The 16036-nt window shown below is 48.9% G+C and overlaps 1 protein-coding gene across 2 annotated transcripts in view; it reads left to right on the top strand.

The window, feature by feature from the left end:
* SLC35F3 (solute carrier family 35 member F3) overlaps nucleotides 1-14585 on the top strand; it is a 167874-nt gene extending 153289 nt beyond the window's left edge. For both annotated transcript variants that reach the window (XM_032102292.1, XM_032102293.1), the window contains 5 exons: nucleotides 1529-1748; nucleotides 7572-7697; nucleotides 10060-10252; nucleotides 11783-11872; nucleotides 12912-14585. In XM_032102292.1, the coding sequence (XP_031958183.1) occupies nucleotides 1529-1748; nucleotides 7572-7697; nucleotides 10060-10252; nucleotides 11783-11872; nucleotides 12912-13156 (874 nt within the window). In that variant the 3' untranslated portion in view covers nucleotides 13157-14585. The remainder of the gene's footprint in view (nucleotides 1-1528; nucleotides 1749-7571; nucleotides 7698-10059; nucleotides 10253-11782; nucleotides 11873-12911) is intronic.
* Nucleotides 14586-16036: the final 1451 nt, after the last annotated feature.

Genomic DNA, 16036 nt, shown 5'->3' with positions numbered 1-16036 from the left:
CAAGGGACACTGAGTGACACAGTGCAGAACCAGCAGCTCAAATGAAAGTGTCCGTGTACAGCAGCCAAAGTATAGGTTCATCACATCCAGAGACGGGCAAGTTCTGCATAGCTATGATTTGATACAAGGGACTGGCAGGCAACAAAACCCAATCAACACAAAAAATGTGTTTCCTCTACCTTGCAGTCTTCTACCTGCTGCAGCAGAAGGGCTGTGGGCTGATGTAGACTTGTGGATGGGGAGATCTGATTAGCCTCAAAGAATGGATGTGGGTTTTTTTGGGTATTCATCTGGTACAGCCCTGTCTTCTAGGAAAGTGGATCAAAACAATGCTTTCATCAGAGTCCAAATAATGATCTTTACATGCCCAGTCTCAGGAAACAAACAGCTTGAAATTCATGACAGCAGTGAAAACCTATTTGTCCATCATTGTCAGTGGGAAATTTAATTCTGCTCAGGTTTTGTCAAAACACCCCAATAAAGTACTTCAGGGCCCTGGGGAGTTTCCAGGTTTGAAAGTAAGCAATGGCAGTGCCTGCCAGGGCACTGTGCTGGCTGCCCCCCACACACCTTGCAGGCTGCTGGCCACAGTCCCAGCCCCGCAGGCTGATTCATTCCTTCTTTGTGTTACTGAATTTCCATGCAGTCGGCAGCTCCCAGCTCTGCTGCCAGGCAGGCACACGCTGTAGGCAGGTCTCCCCCCCCCACCCCTGCAGCCCCATCCCAACTCTGCCAGCAGGGCCAAGCTGCACCTCATCACCTCCTGTGTCCTGTTGCCCACTGCCACATTCGGGACACAAACAAACTGCTGGTGCTTCTGCTCTTTGTGCCAAGGCTGAACCTGCTCAGGCTGCCTCCTGCTCAGGGATTCACAGCATCCCCAGCCTGGATTGCACACACGAGCTCCTGACTCCCCACTGCTGCTGCAGCTGATCCAGCGTGTCCCCTGGTGCTACCATGCCATGTTCTCACCCCAGTGGGAGCAGGCAGCTGCCTGCCACCCCCTCCTGCTCCTGCCCTGATGGTGCTGGAGATTTGAGCCAGGTCCCACCCCTTGAGTGGAAAAACCCCAAACCGGACTCCTGCAAGGCTTCTTGCAAGCTCCACATAGCAGATCGGATGGGGACCAGCTTCCCATGGCTTCAGCAGGAGCAGGGAGCTAGGGGCTTTGCTGCCAACCCTGGGCCCTCAGCATCCTGGTGCCCACAGGGGTGAAGGGAGGAGGATGACCCCACACTGCTTCAAGATGTGAAAGGACTGGGGAAAGAGTGAGATTTCACCTCCTGTTGTCACCTCTCCCCTTGCTCTTTGCAGCCCTCTCTCTCCCATGTTTGCAGCCCCTCCCTGTTTGTACCCTGTGCAGGTGCTGGCTGTTGCAGCAGAAGCTGAAACTTGGATTTTTTTCTCCTCTTTAAGGTGTGTGCCTCTCTTTCCCCAGAGGAAGAGAAGAGGAGCAAAAAAAGCCATCTATTTGCTGCAGACTGTGACTGGCTTATGTAATAACACTGCCTTTCTCTCCTTGTTTTAGGGAGTGCTGCCGATTTTTTGGAGACAATGGCTTGACTTTGAAGGTGTTTTTTACCAAGGCAGCACCCTTTGGTGTTCTTTGGACACTCACAAACTACCTTTACTTACATGCAATAAAGAAAATAAACACTACGGATGTCTCCGTGTTGTTCTGCTGCAACAAAGCTTTTGTGTTCTTGCTTTCATGGATCGTTCTGAGGGACAGGTTCATGGGAGTGAGGGTAAGTGACTCCTTATCTGTCTCCCTTCTTCCCCCTCACCCTTGTGTCTTTCCTTTACCCCTTGCCTCCTGCCAGCTGAGTCAAGCAGCACCCATGCAGACAGCTGAGCAGGCACAGAAGTCCTTGCAGAGCAGGGATGCATCCTTCCCTGCAGCCTTCCCAGGTGCCTGTGATCTCCTGGAGCCCCTGGCTCCCCCAGCCCAGTGCCTTTGTGCATATTGCTTCAGGAAAGAGGTAACTTGCTCCAGAGTGTGTCACAAAGGATATGTGCTATCTCTGTGTTGCTGTGGATGTGTGAGCCTTTGCCAATGCCTTCCAAGTGACTATTCCCAGGCTGCCACCAGACCTGGTTGTTTCTAACTGCATATTCTTGCAAGCCCTGGCTACACACAATGCCCTTCTGGTCCCAGCCTGGGAATTTAACAGGGCCCTTTACACCTTTCTATGTGTGACAGCAGGCTTGCAGGGTGGGACAGTTATCTTTTGCATCCATGTCAGGTAGCAGCAGCTGCGGACAGGAGAGGAGAGCTGGGCTGCCCTCGCCCACCTGTGGCCGAAACATGTGTCTGCATGTGTCACTGAGGGAGGATCGGTGTCCACAGGGACTTGCATCTGGCCAGCAGCTGTGGGCTGCTCTCCTGGTGGCACCCCAAATGTTTGCTTACACCTTTAGTTCTGCACCCCACGCAAATGCCTCTGCAGCAGCAGCAACAGAGCCACGTGCAGAGGGTTTATCAGAAAAGCCCTCAGCTCCCTGCTGACCCTGCTGCCATTCCAGCAGCCCTCAGCACATCATCGTGTCCTTTGGCAGCAGAGTGGGTGGGTGGGTAACCCACCACCCTGGGGCCAAGGAGCTCCTGCCAGGGCCAGGAGCAACTGCAGGGAAAAGGTGGGTGCCTCCTGCCTTGCTGCACCAATTAATAGTAATTAATAATCAAGATCAACGGCAATAACTGCAATTATTCCCATCTCCTGTTCACTGCTTGAGGAGCTCCCTGCTCACCCACCCATGCTGGTAGTGCTAAGAAGAGGTTGCTGTATGGAGCAGCTGAGAGTTAACTTTTCAGGAAGTATTCCTCTCTGGCAGGAGAATTTGGCAGGAGAGCTTGGCCAGCCTTTCAGTGGTGGCAGCCAAGGGGCTGCTCAGGGGATGGTTGCAAAATGTACCTGCCAAAAGCTCGGCATGGCCAGCTGGTGTCTGCCCACCCCTCTGCCCAAGTAGCCTTACCCTGAAAACAAATTAACTGTGATTTTTGAGTGCAGAAGCAAGGGTATCCTGAAATGATCCTGAAGGTAAAGAAGTCTCATGGTTATCAAAGCTGGACGTGCTGGCCATTTTGATAAATGAAAATAAAAAAAGGTATTTTTGTGTCTTCACGTCTCTTGTGGCTCTGTCAGCTGTAGCACTGGTGGGACATCAGGAGAGATGTTGTGTGGAGGGGTGACCACTGTGGTCTGCACCTGCAGCTTGCTCCTCAGTCTGAATGGGCCATCTGTCACCGTGGGACATGGCTGTGGTGTGGAGGGAAAGAAGCCAACCTGTGTGTGTAGGGATACCTACATGGGCATGTACATGTTGGAGCAGAGGTGCTTCTTGGGCTCTCCGGAGTGCATGGCCATGATGGAAGAGCCAGGATGCTCAGGGACTTTCTAGCAGCTTCTTGGGAAGGTTGTCTTGTGCCATGGCAGGGGACATGCACTGGGGGATGAATCCTGTTCTGGGTGCCTTCCTTTTCAGAGGGGCAGAAAGAGTGGAAGGAGCAGAGAAGCAGACCCAAGTGGTGGTCCTGGCCATGTCCAGCTGTCTTTTGTTTCCTATCAGCACTACTTTGGGAAAGCAGCAATGAAGCAGAAAAGCAGAACAGGGACGAGGGCAGTGGTGGCTGTGTGATGCTCCTGCCATGTGTTCCAGCCCCTCACTGTGGCACCTGGCATTGGTGAGGTTGTGTATGGGGGGGTCTTCCTGAGAAGGAACAAGCTATCTCCTGAACCCAGGAAGGAACACAGCTGTCTCCTTCCCAGGTGACAGGCCAGCAAGGGACCTGGGTACAGGGAGAAGGGGTTTGCAGACAGACTGGGCTATTCACTCTTAAGCAGTTGTGGCATCCTGACGTGGCAATACGGGAGTGAGGAGGCACTTGTGCTTAGGGATTGGAAGGGCACATGGCAGCACAGCGGTTCTACTGCCCAGCTTTGTGTGACACAGTGGGAGTGCCGAGGCACTCCTGTCTGCAGAGGGACATAGCATGGAGTCTTTGGAGACAATTATTTTCTTCCCTCTTTTCTCTCTTTTCTGTACAGCCCGTGTGAAAAGCAACTGGCAGCAAGAGTGTCACTGCTGGGGGATAGCCTCAGGATGACCCCAGCACACTGCCTTCTTCCTGGGACTGGCAGCCAGGAGGAAGGACAGCTGCTAGGGCCTCACTGCGAGTGACCCAGGGGCTGCAGCCACCATACAGCCCGGCCCCAAAGTGCGTGGTCCCTCGGGGCCACACTGTGCCAGAGCTGCTGACCCTGTTAGAAGCACCCTTTGAGAGGGTATTTGGCAGACAAGGCTGCAAGGGGGAGAGTGCCTTGCCCCACAGTGAGTGCCTTCCCACGCTCCTGCTCCATCCCCAAACCAGTGCAGCAGGATGGATAGTGCCACAGCAAAGCTCTGACTGCAAATTTGGGTGTCCCTGTTTATGCTCACTGACAGGGGCAAGGTGAGAAAGGCAGCCACTCAGTGGAGTTAAAGTAAGTACAAGTATCCTCCTTGGCCTTCAGAAGTGCAACTATTAGCTCTATAATCCTGTAAATCACAATTTGGGTGGAATTTAAATGTAAGGGCAAGCTGCAAGTTCCCATCCTTGCCATTCAGGTACTTTTAAGTGCCTTCACCTCCCATAATGAAGTTGAGCTCTTCCCCCTTGCCCTTCGCTGGGCTGGGCTGGGCTGGGCTGTGCGCCGTCAGAGAAGACACACACATAACGAAGCTGTGAGTGCCTGAAGCACTGCCTCTGCAAACCCTGCAGTGCTGTGACATTTGTGGGCTCTGTGGTGTGCAAGCAGTCTGTCACCACCACTAACAACATGCTTGATAGACAGGCTGAAAGGCTTTCACAGAAGGTGTGTGTGACACCCCTGGCAGGTCAGCAGGAGACTGCGAGGTGAGGCCAAGACTCATCTGACACTTGTGACATGCTTGATGGAAGAGACAAGGACCTCTGTCCCAGCAGAACTATTTACAGACTGCATTTATTTGCTTTGATCTTTGACTTCGGTGTTTCCCTCCATGCTACAGTGAATAAAACAGCTTGGGATCCAAAAGAGCCATCACTTGCAAGTGCCTCCTGTGTACATAACATATAGAAAAGCACATCTGCCTGTGGGACTTGGAAATAAATATCCTCTCAAATGTCAGACTGTAGTCTTCCCTTCCAACCAGGCAGAGCTACAGTCTCTTGCAAGGTGCTCTGAAGCTGATCAGCTCCCGATGTTAAAAGCAAAGCTGGAGACTTTTCATTCTGCAGTTCATGAATGCACCCTGAGCTTCCAGTGCAGAGGCGTTACAGCTGCCTGTGGGGGTTGAGGCAGGCTTCCTTCGCCGATGCACCTGGAGGTGCCAGCTGGATGCCACAGCCCTGGCTTGTGGTTGTGGATCTCCTCAGCTCTCTCGTGAAGGCTGGACAAACCCCATGCAGCTCACAGGAGGACAGCCACACCTGGAGCAGATGCTACAGGAAATGCTGCATCTTCCACTCTTTGTCAACTCATCTGTAGCACAGGTGATGTTGAAGGAGTTGCCATCTTTCAGATAACCCTGAGCCATCTACCTTGCAGCTCTCCAAAGAGCCATAGTTAGTCAGAGCAAAAGTGCCTCTGCCCCAGAAGCCTGCCTGCAGCAGCTGCCAATAGTGGACACCTGGAGAAATCGGTCTAAATAGGAAAAGCCGGTAATGATATTTCCTCATGAGACTTTCCAGCCTCCAACAATTTGAGGCTCAAGGACTTCCTGAGATGGAAGCAGTGTTTCTATAGCTAAGTCATTAATGGAATTTTTTTCTTCCATGAGTTTATCATTGTAAACTTTTCACATCCACAGTGTGCAACAGCAAAGCTTTCCTTCACTTAATTATGTGTTGGATGAAGGCAAATCTCTTTTTCCTTGTTCTGCACCTACCTCATGCTAGTCTCATTCAATGACCTTTTTTCTTGCACCTCTGAAGCCACACAGAGTGTCTGAATTTTTATTTGACAAGCATCAGCACACTGGTGAGAGAACTGCTGAGCTCCTTCAGCACTGCCTGTCTGAAACAGCCCCCCACTGCTGTAGAGTCATGCAGGGAGGGTTCTCTCCTTGACTTACAAAGAAGCCTGTCCTGGACCAAAAGACCCAGTTACACCACCACAAAACTTCACTTTAGAAATGATGCCCCACAGCTGTACGTGGAGAGACCAGATACCAACTGGGCTGCAAGCCAAGACACTGCATCTGAACCTCTCCAAATCTGCAGCGTGTATACCCAGCCTCTGCACCATGTGCTGGGCTCCACCCTGACCAGGTCATAAATCAGCATTCTGCCTTATGTCACCCTGCCATTGTACAGCAACACCTGTGGAGAAATTGATAAGGCTTTGTTTGCAAAAATGGGCCATTTTTATGCTAGGGGAAATTGAAGGTGTTGATGTCAGTGTGCGGGAAGTATCTGCTAGATGATTGTCTGGTTTATAGGTGTCTCCTGGCACCGTCTCCAGCTCAACCCAGGGAAGAGGCTGCTGGTGCTGCTGGGGTTGGGACCTGCAGCTGTTAAAGGGGCTACCTCACCACATCTTGCTCATCAGGCAGCAGCAGAGCTTGGCACACAGACTTTCCCCCTGCATCTTCACTGCAGCCCTGGTATCTCTGGTGGGAAGCAGGAAAGACGAGAGGAGACTCATGAATGTGTAGACAGCTGCAGCCTGTGGATGTGGCTTACAACCCCAGTCTGGTCCTGGGAGGGGGGACAGTTGGCTGGCACTTTCCCATCTGTAGATCAAAATAAACTAATATCCCAGTCATCTTGGATGCCTCACCACAGCTGTGCAGCCACAAGGCATGTGGTCTAAGCAGGGCTTCCCTCACATCCCTGCAGAGCCAGGAAGCATGAGCATACAGAAAGCCCTATTCACCCCAGAATTAACACCCTGAGAAGCTGAAGGTATCTGACAGGACAATCCCAGAGAAGCCAGGGGTTTCTTGCTGACTGGTAAATCAGGGTCAGCCTGTCCCCTGCCTTTGTGAAAGCTCCCTCCGCTTGGGAGACGCCCCTCAGGCATTGCGGTGTGCGTAGTTGGCTGAAAAAAATTCCTCCTACTCTCTGCAATGATTCGTCTAGACTGGAAAGTAGTTGCATGAGTTTTATTCCCCTGTTTATTTCTATAACCTTTTTCCTCCAAAACTTCAACAGGACTCGAAGCCTTTTCTGCAAGCTCCAGGGAATTATTACTTGTGTATTATTGTCACGCACAGGCTGCAGGGACCCACTGATGGGGAGGCTCAGTGACAGAGATTAAATCCCCACTTCAGCTCAGTCGGAGGCAGTGAGCCCTGCGGTCTGGCTTGCCACACATGCCCAAAGCAGCCACTCCTTTGCAGCTCTGCCCGCAGCTTCCCTGTAGCCAGGGAAACCACGAGGGCAGGCAGCATCTGCTCCCTGGGTATTGGCCCGGGCTTGCTACTATTTTCCACATAAGCAGATGATGCAGAAGTACTGCGCTCACATGTAAATCTGCCTGCCTGTTTCTCCATCGTGGAGGTTGTCTAGTAACACTTTCTTGCTTTCTTTCTTTGTCTCCAACCAGATCGTGGCTGCTATATTTGCCATTGCAGGGATAGTTATGATGACGTACGCCGATGGGTTTCACAGCCACTCTGTTATTGGGATAGCCCTGGTGGTGGGCTCTGCCTCAATGTCTGCTCTCTACAAGGTAAGCACACCTGGCTCTCCCCCCCACAGAAAGATGCCTCGTCCCCCTCGTCACTCACTTTGGCTGTTCCTGTCTTACTTGCAAACTTCTGTGCAGTTCAGTGCCATGTGCCCTTCTTTGAGAGCTCTGCCATAAACACACTGGCTCTGCAGCAGTGCATTCAGGTGTTCACTTGCTTTGGTGTCTGCTCTCACTTAGGATAAAAACTCTTATTTCCTTGGAATAGTCTTCTCCAGTACTCCTCCACCAGGGGGAGGATTTACAGATGTCCCACCTTCATGAAAAATGAGGCTGCTTTTCCATAGGTTCTGGATTTAATCACTGATTCTGGAAGCACCCTGCAGAGATTTAGCTTCTTTAAGTCACTTTGTTACCTCCCCTTGCCGGTCCTCCTTCACTAACATACATAGCCCGTGTTGAGCTTAAGAGTATTGCTTATCATGGAAGCAATCGCATCCTTAAAATGCAAAGCACATGCCTACGAACCAAGTACTCATCCTGAGAAGCTGGATGAGTTGCACTACATGTAAGATGCCGCCTTCTCTGCTGAGCAGAGCCATTTCACTCAGACTGAGACACTTCTGGGCACTTGCCTCTGTGCTGCTCATGGCACTCAGAGTCACAGCCCACAGTGAGGAATAACCATTTGTAGGGTGTGGTTCACCCACCCTGGCTCGGACATGTAGATTAGGAGGAGATGTAGACATCTCCATCTGGTCTAATGAATTGCACTGTACCAGTCATCCAGCAGGAATTAGCCAGGAGAGCCCTGCAGCCCCAACACCAGCAGTCCAGGGAAACTTGCCAAACTGAGAAGCATCTGCCTGTGCCCCTCAGCACAGTGCTGCGATGCTTTCTGCTCACTTTTTCAGATCAGATGATGTCTTACTTTAGGAAGGTCATGAAGTTTCATACAGCTCATTCCTCGAGACATGGCCCTCCAAACCAGAGAAAATTAAAGGCTAGAGCATAGTTCTGTTCCCCTTCCCATGACACTGCTGCTCTTCCTGGGAATGGGAGTCTCAGGGCTGCTCCACCAGAGCCCGTGCACAGGAGGGTGGTGGTGGCAGTGCCAGCAGGGTGCAGTGTGCTCTGCATGTCAGGACAGATGAAGCTCTGCAGCTTGTTGTGCAACACATGCCACTGCCACTGCTGCTGCCACCCTGCTCTTGCTTTCCACAGTCTGGCTCAGTTTCCATGAGTTGTGTGTGCCAAAGGGGCAGGCAGATCTGCAGGCAGACAAATCTCACCATGTGCAGCAGAGTCACTGCTGTCTGTGTCTGGGGTAGGAGGACAGGTCGAGGTGGCCCTGGCAGGGGCAACACGCTGTCCTCAGGTGATAGATGAGGAGTAAGTGGCTTTTGGGAGATTTTGCTCCATATTGCAGAGCAGCAACACAGCTGCACTGGCCAGTGATGGCTGGGGGGTGGTGGGAGTGGGCAGAGCCCTACATGCACGGCAGCCCTGCAGACTTGCCTGCTCTGTGTAGGCAAAGGAGAGAACTGACACTGGTGAGGGGGGCTGCCAGTGCAGCACGAACCACTAAGTCAGAGTCCATTGGCTGTCCAGGTTTGCAGAGGCTGTCCAGTAGCAGAGGAAAACTGTACCCACAGACCATGGTATCCAGCAGACTCTCTGCAGCTCTGTGGTGAAAAGCCAATGCAGAGTCCAGACAAGACCTGTCCACAGGCACTCCCCAGCCACAGATGGGCTACTCACATCCTTCATTTCTACTGTCTTTTTTCCTTCACCCACTAACAAACCAGAGCTTTTAAATCCCTCCCTGCAGTCTCATTAACCAGGCTGCATCTGTGCTCTGGGCTGTGGGGCTGCTGCTCTGCTGTCTGCCTTCTGGAGATGAGTTCCCAGGGAGAAGGTGGAAGGACAGCCAGCCAGCATGGCCTGTGCTTGCCCACCACCACAGCACTGCTCAGGCGGCAGCCAAAGGCCTGGTCCAGTGATGTCTCATGCAGGGAGATAACATATTGCTTTGTCTCCTCCCGGCTGCCCTGCTCCACAGTCTTCTTAATGCCAAGTTTTCTGGAGGTGCAGAAAAAAGACTGAAGGGTCTAAGCTAGGGTTGAAGGGTCTATGCTAGGGTTAGTGACATTTCCTTTCAGGACATGCACAGAAAAATGTGCTGAGTCCCCTTTCTGCATGGACTCAGTTGGCAGCTGCCCCTGCCTGTGCTCCAGGAGGTGCCAGGAGGGTGAAGGCTGGGTGACACAAGCTGCTTATCACAGTTTCATGAGCAGCCATCCCAAGTGTCCAGCAAGCATCACTGCATAGGTGCCAGAACAAAACACCAGCCTTCCAGGGATGTGGTGCAAGACAGTTAAACCCATGTATTTTCCTCTTTTAGGTTTTATTCAAACTTCTTTTGGGCAGTGCTAAATTTGGAGAAGCTGCCTTATTCCTGTCTGTGTTAGCTGTCTTCAACGTCCTCTTCGTTACCTGTATTCCTGTCATCCTTTATTTTACCAAAGTGGAGTACTGGAGCTCTTTTGACATCATTCCTTGGGGGAACCTCTGCGGATTTTCAATTCTTTTATTGAGTGAGTAGATGGGGGGGGCTCTCACATTGCTCGGGGTGGAGGAGGGTGCCAGAAACTGGCCACTGGAGGAAGCTGCAAACCTCTCTCATACTGTAGCTGTTTTCCCTTCTTCTCAAACTAATTAGTAGCTTGAGATATTATGAGAGGGCCCAATCCTAGGGGCAATGTAGACCTTGCTTCTGCTGTTATTACCACACCAAAATACTGTGGCTCTCTTTAGAAGGTGCTGTGGGACTAAACTGTAAAGCTTGTCCTAACTCCTACTCGTGAACTCTGTGTCACAGAGACAGGAGACGCTTGCCCAGGCTGTGACAGACCAGCCCTGCTAGGAGGGCATTATCTTGGGTTCATCAGCCAAGCCAGTCAAGGTCAGACTCTGATGCCTCTGCTGCCTGCAGTAGTAGCTAATTGCTGCTCCTAAAGAGGAGGAAACTTTTGAAAATGTAGTGTTGAACAGTGATGGAAATCTTGATAGGTGGCAATCCTCTCTTCTGCTGCCACTGCTGTGCTACCAAAGGAGCCCAGGGGAGGGATGCCAATCTAAGTTTTAAAGGTTAATGGTTACCAGAAATGTGGTGTTGTTCATTGTTAAACTAGATGTGTTGACTTGCTGCCACAGTTGGTCCCTAAACTGGATGATGGAATCACATCTCCTAAAACATTAATTTCTACTGGCAATAGTTCTTCTCTACCCCTGTCTTTAGTCCCAGCTCCTTTTACACTGAACAGTCACAATGCCTGTCTCCAGAAGTACCTCCAGGTTACTTATCAGTGGACTCAGTGGAAGGTGTCTGTAAGGAAGTGGTGCAGAACTGGGCAAGTGATCACTGGCGTGTGCAATACATGGGTACTAGTGGTTGGAGCCCCAGCTCCCAACAAGCTCAGTATTGGAAAGGCTCTCTTGACTCTGCTAAAGCTAAATCACCTAAAACAAGGATGAATTTGATCCAAAGCAATTATTAATTTGTCACGAAACACTCCACAAACAGCATATGGTATTACAATGGAGTGATATTATAATCATTCTGTAGTAATGATATTATAATTTCATTGTATGAAATTATATTTAGCAAGTTCCTGCCTGGAAGAGGGTTAGACTTACAGCATCTTCCACCTGCAACTGGAGGCAGCTTTTCCACAAAAAGGCACCCAGACAGAAGCTGCTGTTCAGCTGAAATCTCCCAGATGAGGAGTATTTAGTCTTTCAGCAGGGCCAAGTGAATCACTGGATCGGTATAAAGAATAGGAGTTACTGCACATGACACTGAGAGACTGGCTGTATGCAAAACCCACCCTGATCCTGCAACTGGACTCCAGAGGGATAGAGAGTTCCCCAGAAACAGCAATGTCTCAGGCAGGTGGACATGCAGCAGACAGATCTTTGTCCTCTAGTATCTTCAAGAAAATCAACAGAAGCTGACATACCCTTTATTTGAACAACAAATAGAGTAATAAAGCATAAGTGTTTCAAGTGACATTCCTTCTGCCTAATTTCACTGTACTAAAAGACATTTTTCTTTCCTTCATCAGCATTCAATATTCTACTAAATTTTGGGATTGCTATTACCTACCCCACCTTGATTTCTCTTGGAATTGTACTGAGTGTCCCAGTGAATGCAGGTAAGATTTTCTGTCTTTTCCATCTTAATGAACACATTAAATCTGTGGCCTTTCAAATACACAGCAGGGGTAAAAGAAAATAGATTTATTAAACATGTTTTGCATCTTCTCTCAAAGGCTTACAGAGATGACACTGATTAAAAATTTATTCTTTATGTGTTAAATATGTATCGTGTAATATTACATGGATATTCATAATCCCTAGAATTGGTTTTTTAATTACTGTCCGAATAAGCCTGCATACTGAAAAACAAAGTAGATTTGAAAACATTCATCTCTGGGCTAGAATGAAAACCCATGGATAAAGCAGAAATCAATTCTTAATGATTTTTTCAAGGCAGGCTTAACACTAAATTAAAACAAATAAAATTGCTTACATTTTAGAGCAGATATGTACTAGTAACTCTGCTTGCCTTGGTAAATAACATTGCAGGTGTTTATCAAGAGCACTGGACAATTCAGTTTTGGGCATGTCCTGGTACATTTCTCTGACAGTTTTCTGAAATTTAGTGAAAGCCAAGAGACTGCAGAGTCTGAGAGGGCTGGGCAGGGGAGTGCAGACACAACCTCAATCTAAAGCAGCTCCTAAAACCCAGCATGCTCAGCTGGTGCCATGGTGCGGGTGGCAGCTCCCAGCTTCATGCTGACTAAGTGCACACAGAGCCAGGCACTGCTCTGGCAGATTTGGCTACCAAAAGGTGTGATCCCCCCAGAGTGTGCACACAGCTCAGCCCAGGAAGTGTTTCTTACTCCTCAGGGCAGCAAGAAAAATTTGCAATCAGGAACTGCTGTGCAGGGAAGAGAAATGCCCCGTTCTCTGTGTCCCAGGACCTCAGCAGGAGTTCCTGTGCTATTGGTGGCAGGGCATACCCTGCTGTGTGGTCAACCAGCAGGAAATAGTGCCCCTGTCATCACTGCCTCCATGGCCATGTACTCCTGCCACAGCCAGCCCTCAGAGCTAGGGAGGTGAGGGGAGGGAAGGGGATACTGTCCTAGTGCCTTTTCCTATATAATAACACCCATTCAATGTCCCACACAGTTGTTGATCACTACACGAGTGAAATTGTCTTCAATAGTGTCCGAGTAATCGCCATCGTCATTATTGGCCTGGGCTTTCTCCTGTTGCTCTTGCCAGAGGAGTGGGATGTCTGGGTAATAAAGCTCCTCACACGTCTCAAAGTCCGGAAGAAGGAAGAAATTCCCGAAGGGAATGGAGACATTGCTTCAGGACTGCCTAATAAAAGCCGGAGAACTCGCCCTTCCATGTCATCCTTTGCTCATTAAATGCTCTTTTTACCAAAACTTTGTGGTTAACGTTATATATGATGATGCAAAGGTCTTTTCTTGGGAAGAAGCACACCTGTCCAACATGGTGTACATACCTGTACAGTTTTGATATGATCACCATCTAAAGCATCGAGTCTTGGCATGTCCAGTTTGCTTGTACTTTTTTCACATCTGACCTTTCACTTAAGTAGTACACTGAAAAAAACTGCAAACCAAGAACCTCTCTTCTCTTTTTAAATGAATGTAATATATAGTCAAAATATATTTGCATAGGTTATTTTAAAGAATGACTTTCATGAAAAGCAGGGCAGATATTTTGAACATTAGGTACTGAATGATGCATTGCACACTGTGATTTAAAAGAAACAAATGCTATGCTACATCACATGTTTATTTTTGACCAGAGCTGTACTTTGAAAGTTTTCAAGGAGCAAAAAAAGGGAATCTTTTCGGGGACGGGAAGATGGGGGGAAGAGTGGAAGGAAGATTTAGAAATCACTCTATGTAGATGAGCGCATGTTGCGCTGCAAACAGGGAAAATTCAAGCGCAAAAAACTGCTTGCACTAAAGCACTAGAGAGAAAGCAGTCTAGAGCCCAAATCTCCTTATTCTGCATATGACTGTAGTCCACGCTGAGAATCATGCAAGAGAAATCCAGTGCCTTCTACAGAACTCTTGTCTTTATCCACACAGAACCAGGTCCTGCTGTGAGGCACTTGCAAAGGCAGGGCTCAGGTTTGTGGCCCCAAAGGACCCCAAATTCCCACCGACATCAGGACGTGCCTCCTGTACACTCCGTGGCTTCTGTGGGAACATGGGGCCCAGGGGACTGCAAGTTCGAGCGCAGGAGACCTGGTTCTCTTCTCACTTCACAGGTTTTACCCCTGTGTGGAGCTGCGCTTGATTAATGCCAATGTGAGGAAGGGGGAGTCTTGGTCATGTGTGGGACAATCCGACCGAAAATGATCAAAGGGGCTGGCAAGAGCGTGGTTGCTGATGTACAGTCTGAGAGCATGGACTAAGGGGGTGAATCACCAGTTGCTTTTACTCCATAATTGTGAGTGTTAAGAGTTAAAAATGTAACATATTTACATCAAATGTAACACTTTTTATGAAACTTGTAAGCACCAGGATGTTTACTTATGCGATTTTGGTTCGCCATTAAATTTCTATCTGTGATAGATCACATGCTATGTAAAAAGGGGGGGGGGGAAAGGTTATAGTTTACTATTTTTGAAGTTTACATTGTTGCATACAAAATTAAAAGTGTTCTTTTGAACTGCTGCCATAGCCTAAGGTCCCTGCTGCCACTGAGGTCCTCTTTGTCTCAGGCAGGGGTGGCATCCACTTCAAAACATTTTAGCAAATCAACTTCAGATTCCATTATCTGTTTGGCAAAGCTAAATAATAAAAGATTTTAAACTCAGCCTTGGTCAGTGCTATCCGTTTCCTTCTCGTGACTGAACCTTTATTGCAGTTCTGCTGTGGGTAGTATTTGGCCAAAGTGATCAGAAGGGAGAGACACAATCATCAAAGCAGCCAAGGCTGCATCTCAATGCACTGCTAGCCTGTCTGTCCAAGACAGCAAAGCCTGCTCCAGGCTACCTGGACAAATCCATCTAGAGGGATGCTGTTAGGCATCAGTCAGGAAACAAACGTCCAGCAGAAGTAGACCAAAGGAAAAATTGATCTTTGAATGCATCAGTGAGCAGCCATACATGCATATGCTAACAGGTATTTGGGGGCTGCATGTGGGACATGAATTTGTACATTAATAATCAGGCCCTAGTCCTGGCTGTATGTTTGTCCCCACCATATTGCTTGATGACCACACACTAAAGACTTGCTAACAGAGATTACACACCTGAATTTTTAAATCTATTTCTTTGGAGAGCAGAGGAGGGTAAAGGCACAAGACAGGAGCACAAGTGCAACTCCAGTAACGGCATTGAGGGCCACACATAGAGACTTGACCACAAAGCTCCCAGATTAATGTTTATTCCATCTTCGGACAAATCATTTTGTCATCCTTGGAGATGTCATCCTCCCCAAGCTTCCTCTCTGAGCAAGACAGAGAATATACAAACAGTGTTTCCATTTTCCATTGCCCCAAAAAGTGGCATCTTCTGTGATCTCCACACTTCATTTTGTTCTGTGTTTGATGCAGTTTGTAGGTATTCAAAAGCCTCCAAATGCCATTTTAAAAATGGCAACTAACGTGTGTTTTTAACCAAAATGGAAGCAGGTTTTTTAGCATTCAGCATGGATTCAGTGGGGGAACTTATGCACCAGAATGGACAGGAGCATTAGTAAAACTGTGATTTACCAGATGCAACTAAGTCATTGCTTCTGTTGGCTCATCCTTCCTGAGAACAGGCTGAACACATGCAAGGGCTGGGATTTCAAACAGCACTTCAAGAACCATCCCTCTCCTGAGTGGGAACTGTGCAAACTAGATTTACCCACGTTAAGCAGTTCTGAGCTGGCCATATTAACCAGATGAAATGACCTATATTTCTTCAGGCAACACCTTGCCCTAGGCATAAGCACCTGACTTGACAGTAAGTCACTGCATAGTAAAACCTTCCAGACAGTGAAGTCCAGAGTGTGATTAGGAGAACAAGAACTCCCCATGTCCATATGGTATGTGTGCACATCTCTAAGTGCCAAAACATCACAGATCTGAAGCTGAGGAATGAAAAAACTGGAGTTGTTGGCTTTCACCAGAACAACAAGCCAGAGCAAACCCCTCTGAGAAGGCATTAGATGTAACTGGGCCACCCTTCAGGTGAAGGCAAGATTGAACTCCTGATCTCAGACTGTTGAAGGATGCCCAGGACAAATTCAGTGCCTTGGAGAGCAGGGCTGAGCTGTGGC

Source organism: Corvus moneduloides, chromosome 3 (genome assembly GCF_009650955.1).
Source record: "Corvus moneduloides isolate bCorMon1 chromosome 3, bCorMon1.pri, whole genome shotgun sequence".
In the NCBI taxonomy this organism is placed as follows: domain Eukaryota; kingdom Metazoa; phylum Chordata; class Aves; order Passeriformes; family Corvidae; genus Corvus; species Corvus moneduloides.
Note: the sequence above shows the minus strand (reverse complement) of the source record. Positions and strands in the feature narration are given on the sequence as shown.